This window comes from Pelecanus crispus, chromosome 3 (genome assembly GCF_030463565.1).
Source record: "Pelecanus crispus isolate bPelCri1 chromosome 3, bPelCri1.pri, whole genome shotgun sequence".
Taxonomy (NCBI): Eukaryota; Metazoa; Chordata; class Aves; order Pelecaniformes; family Pelecanidae; genus Pelecanus; species Pelecanus crispus.
The window spans coordinates 13,086,206-13,091,652 of NC_134645.1; the positions used below are offsets into that span (position 1 = coordinate 13,086,206).

General features: G+C 53.0%; 1 protein-coding gene and 1 pseudogene across 1 annotated transcript; one reads left to right on the forward strand and one right to left on the reverse strand.

The window, feature by feature from the left end:
• The first annotated feature begins 556 nt into the window (after positions 1 to 556).
• LOC142593347 (histone H2A.V-like) lies at positions 557 to 935 on the forward strand. Its single transcript, XM_075708469.1, has 2 exons — positions 557 to 643; positions 738 to 935. The coding sequence occupies exons 1-2, from the start codon at positions 557 to 559 to the stop codon at positions 930 to 932; spliced, it is 282 nt and encodes a 93-aa protein (XP_075564584.1). The 3' UTR covers positions 933 to 935.
• Positions 936 to 1,233: 298 nt separating this feature from the next.
• On the reverse strand, positions 1,234 to 4,713 carry LOC142593194 (syntabulin-like; annotated as a pseudogene).
• Positions 4,714 to 5,447: the final 734 nt, after the last annotated feature.

Here is a 5,447-nt window from a genome sequence, read left to right on the forward strand (position 1 = left end):
TGCCCTGGCCTCTCTCGTTGCCCTCCAGTCCGGCTTGGGCGTTTCTCCTGACTAGGCTGTGTCCCATCGGGGCAGGGCCCAAGGAGCTTGCACCGTGCTCCCCTCCCAGTCGCAACCCCATACCTGGCTTCTGTCTGTGGTGGCATCAGGGCTGTGGGGCTGGGGGCGATGGGTCGAACAGCCGCCTGGCCCTGGGGGCTCCTTGTCCTTCAGTTCATTCCCCGTTGAAAGGCAGCCCCTCCGCCAGCAGACAACTGCAGGCGGCTCTCTGCGCTTTCCGCAGGCACTGCTGACTGGGTCCTTGCAGGGCTATATGTGCAAAGTCACCTCACAGCCAAGCTCGCTTCAGGGTCAGGCCTCGGGAGCCAGCAGTGCCCGTTGCCTCCCAGGGAAGCAGAGGATCCTGCCAGCTGGATGTTGAGCAGGGTGTGCCTCTGCTGCCCGCTCCTCACTCACGCACACATCGCCTCCCGCTCCAGAGGCTTATTGCCTGGCGGCTCCTGTGGCGGCTCCCGCGTGGACTCGGGACCGGAGCTCGGGACGTGGCGGTGGCACCATGGCTGGTGGCAAAGCAGGAAAGCACAGTGGGAAGGCCAAGGCAAAGGCAGTGTCACGCTCACAGAGAGCTGGGCTGCACTTCCCTGTGGGCAGGATCCACAGACACTTGAACACTCGCACCGCCAGCCTACGGGCAAGTGGGTGCCACCGCTGCCGTCTACAGCACTGCCATCCTTGAGGACCTCACCGCCCAAGTGCTGGAGCTGGCAGGCAACACGTCAGAGGATCTCAAAGTCAAGCGGATCGCTCCTCGTCACTTGCAGCTGGCAATCCGCAGCAATGAAGAGTTGGATTCCCTGATCAAAGCCACCATCGCCGGTGGAGGTGCCATCCCCCACATCCACAAGTCTCCCATTGGAATGAAGGGACAATAAAAAACGGCATGGAGAGGGGAAAAAAAAAGCAGCCCCCTCCCTGCCATCATCGTACTCTTCCTAGCACAGAAGAAATCTTGGGGATATGTGGAATTTTTTTTTTTTTAAGGAATAGTTCAAAGGAAGAGCATAGACAATTGACTGTAGAGAGGAGGAAACATCGGTAGGGGCTTTAGATTCAAAGTTTGGCACAAAGTTGTACCTTGTCGGGCGGCACCCCTTGGTGTGGTGGTTGAGGGGCTCAGCTGCTCCCCTGGGTTTTATACAAAAATGGAACCAACCTCCTCCCAGCGCTGCCATGCTACCTGCACTCTGGAAAGGGCAGGGGAGACACCCTATGAATATCTGGGGGTAGCAGCGCAGTGCAGGATGGGGAGGAAGAGCCCAAGCAGTAGTTGAAGCTCCACCATGTTTCAAGGGAGATGGACAGAAGGATGGCGATTAATTGATTGATTGCTGGCTGGCAGGCACGCGCATCTTGAGCTCTGAAGGTGTTTTGAAAGAGCTGCTCCACACCTAGGCTATATGGCGCCACATCAGTCTGCGTGGCCTGTTCCACCACCACGTTGCTCATTCTCCCACCCCCCCGCTCCTCCTCCTCCTCCTCCTCCTCCTGGGAAGTAGTTACTTTTTCATCCAGAACATTTTCAAGTGTCTCTCGATTCACTGCAGAACTGGAGGGAGCTGGATCGCTCACCTCAGAGCTTGTGGCGGTCAAACTCTCTTCAAATGCATCAGTCTCGTTAGCCGTGCCCTCGTTAAGAAGCAGCCCACTACCTGCCACCTCCTCCAGAGCTTGGTCCTCCGTGATGAGGCTGCCTGGCACCGTGGCACACAACGCTAACGCCTTCCCCTCCGAGTCATACGTGTACTCCGGGCACTGCTCATCTCTCACAGAGCTGTTCTGAGCCATCTCCACGCTCTGCAGCAGAGACTCCAGTTTCTTGTTTTCAACGCTTATGTCTAGGAAGTATTTCTGATTTTTTTTTTTGTCGTTCTCAGACAAACTGTTCAATAGCCTGCTTCAGTTCTTCAATTTCCCTCCTTGCTTCCAAGAAGGCCAGCTCCACCTCCACACCATTACACTCTTCCACAATCCACTCTTCCTTCACGTGTCCCAGATGAGCTTTCAGCCCTTCTACTTCTGTTTCCCTGCAGCAAAATAAAAATATTGCGACACTGTTTCGTTACAGAGTCAACGTGAGGCTCCACCGCACTGGGATGGCTATGCTGCAGAGATGCTCCAAGAAGGAAGCACATTCCTCCGTGCACCATTTCCTGCCGCCTCCGGGAGAGCTGGCGGAGACGTAAGCCGGCTGCCAAGACACGCCGGCTGACTGCTGACTGGAGTCACCGACCTCGCCACACAGCCAGCAGCCTCCGGGGCTGTGCTGTGATCCTGGACATTTTGAGGTGCAAGCGGGGGCCTCTAGGTTAGGGCCAGCCAGTACAGTGCTTAACGTCTCACCGACTGCCCGGCCCTGGAGGAGACGAGAAGCAGCTGCCTGCACGCATCCCCCGTGCTTGCCAGCAGCTCCTCACATACAGCCAGAGCCAACGCTGGCCTCAGACAGCAGGATGGCTCGGGGCTGCAGGCCCCTGGCTTGCTTTGCACCCACCCAGCCCAGCACGGAGCCAGAGGCTGCTGCCTTGACTTGCAAGCACGTGGGGAGAGGGGGCCCCTGCAAGACATCCAGCCCTCGCAGATGCAGAGGTCGGGCTATCCCAAGCTGGACCAAGGGCTCCCTGGGACTCTGCCTTGGGGCTCCTTACAAACACCCCTCTGGGCCTGCTTGGGTGGCGTCTGCTGGAGAGCCAGCTCTCAGAGAGCGGCTTTAGCAAGAGAGACGACACCTGCTGCTGTGTAATGCATGTTGTCGCTTCTTTGCTTAGCGTACCTACAAAGGGCTACTGTGAACAATTCAACACCTAAGCGACAAAAACACAAGCAGGCACCCTGGTTTGTGTAAGAGCTTTTCTTTCATTAGGGGAGAAGGATGACACTTGCAGTCATATTTCAGTGAGTGAGGTACAACAGGGGACTAAGGTCTTGCAGGTAGAAACTGGCTTATGTACAAAAGGTCTCAATGCTCAATCACACTGGGAAAATATTACCCTTTAAAAATATTCTATTGGGAAAGTTCAAAACAGGGGAAAGAGGCAGCCATATTCATAACTAAACTGCACGGTACGTATTCACTGAGCACGCCGTGAAACCTGAAGTACCTGAGAACAACCTGATCCACCTGATCGTCTTTCAAATTTCTTAATGAAACCTTGATGCGGTCAAGAAATGAGTCAAAATGTTCTGGATTCCCACCCCTAAATGCTCCTGAATACATCTTTCCAACTCTGATTTCTCAAGTGAAATAGACCTTTCTTTACCTTTCCTTACCTCTCCTCTCAGATTCCTTCAGCTTTGTTTCCAAATGCTGTACTGGAACTTCCTTCTGCTGCAGAGCAGTCAAATACGGCTTGGCATTTTCTGGCTTAGTGCTGCGATTCACCACAAGAAACGTATCTCCCCGATCGCCTGAAAAGGAAAAAAAAAAAAACCAACAAAACAAACCCTCACTTAACATCACTCCTGCAGTTCTTCAGTCCTGGCAAAAAGAAAAACATCCCACAGACTGATACAAAGCTTGACGCCTTTGGGGCTCCTCAGTGTCTGCACAAGTGACTCCCTCTGGCAAATCAAAGTACTTGAGGAAACGCCTCATTTGTGGCTATCGCACAAAATTTACTATTTATGGTACTTGTCTTCAGTGCCATTACATCAAATGAGACATTTCACTTCAAACCCCGAGCCACCCCCTCACCCAAAACACGTGGTGTGCCCACGAGCAGGCAGCCGGGCTGCTGGCAAGGGCGCCCAGCTGCAGGACGGCCAGGTGAGGTAGCGTACGGACCGAGTTCAGCTCCACACGTGAGTTAGGAAGCTGAGCACCCTGAAACCTAGATTCATCCTAGCTAGCTTTAGGTGTGCACCTGACATGCTTGGCTGTTGAGTTGCCCGAGAGAGACAGAGAGGGAGGGAGGGAAACAGCAGCAGCGCGGTGGCAATTTCTTCTCTGCAACATGTGTTGTGTGCGCTGGCAGGCATCTCTTTTCTTCCCTGTACAGGAAACTGCACAGGGAGGTGCCTAAGGCTGGGCAGGCTGAATTTTCACCCCAGTGTATAATAGTTGCTATACTACCCCACCCAGCTCTCTCCAAAGCAAAAGCACCCTTACACGAAAGAACCAGTGAATGCACAGGAGAACTGATGGCATGAAACCACAGGAAGGAGCCTGCCTCGGAGGGAAAAGCAGCTACAAAGGGCGTTGACTAAAAGCAACCTTGACTTTTACAGTGCTGAAACAACATGGATGAATGAATACCATATGAAACAATAGGGATGGAGCACCCCGTTGACTGTCGAGCCACCAACATGAGGAGTCACACTGACGCCGAGGAGCAAGATGACCTGCTTGGCAACCCAGACAGCTGATGCCACGTTACAGTGCAGAGGAGGTCAGTCAGTGCCACTGAACACCGGGATGCTGAAATACACACTCGCCTCATCACTGGGCCGCTGTTGCTTCCTTTGCAGGAGCCCGAGTTGCTGCTGCTGGCTGAAGAAGCCCCGTAATGCTGGCGGATGTCAGCAGGAACTCCGCTGGGTTTTGCACAGTCTTGACTAGGGGTCCTTTTCACGGGAAGCCCGTGGGCTGGCTCTGCGCTTGCAGGATAAGGATCCATTATTCCGACCACAAGGGCCTCGGCTGGAGGGAACCAACATGGTTAAAGCACATTGGATTAGCCTCATCACGCAACACACTGTGTGCCTTATTTTACACACAAAGCTGTCTAAACACTAAACCAGATAGGTAGCTGTGAGTGGCCGGGAAGACAGACAGTCCTGAAGTCATCAGCCACTGCACGTTCTTCAGGGATCTTCAGGGATCTCCTTTTATTTTGTTTTTTGTTTGTTTCTCCTTTGTAAGGAAGGAGATAAGTACCTAAGTGCAGAAGATTTGTGCCCGAGACCCTGAACCGCAGGTGGCCTGTGCCGCCAGCCCGGAGCTCAGCAGATCATTACTTAGGACAGATGGGATTCAGGCTTTTGCCTTCTACTTGCCCATGCCTCCTTTCTAACTTGCTGACTCCTTTCTTGGATCCTGCGTTTGCGCTGTGACCTCTGGGTGCTTGCTGCAGCCTGAGAGCCTTGTGAACAAAAGGAGATACCTGTCTTGAGAGGCCACAGCCCAACCACTAATTGCCTACGTCTCTACTAAGCCACATCGACAATAACTGTTCAGAAGGGCGTGGATCATAACATTTCTGACACAGAACTAAAAGGTCCCTTTTCTAGGCCACTTTAATTTAACGGGAACTTGTGGATTGGGGTTCAAAATTAGGAATGCTAATCAGTTTTACCTAACTTGTTAAGCCTCTTTTGCTCAAAATATTTACGTTCGGATTATATTCCAATATTATCTCTCGGAAGTTGTAGAGCACTTCTTTCTCTTCAGT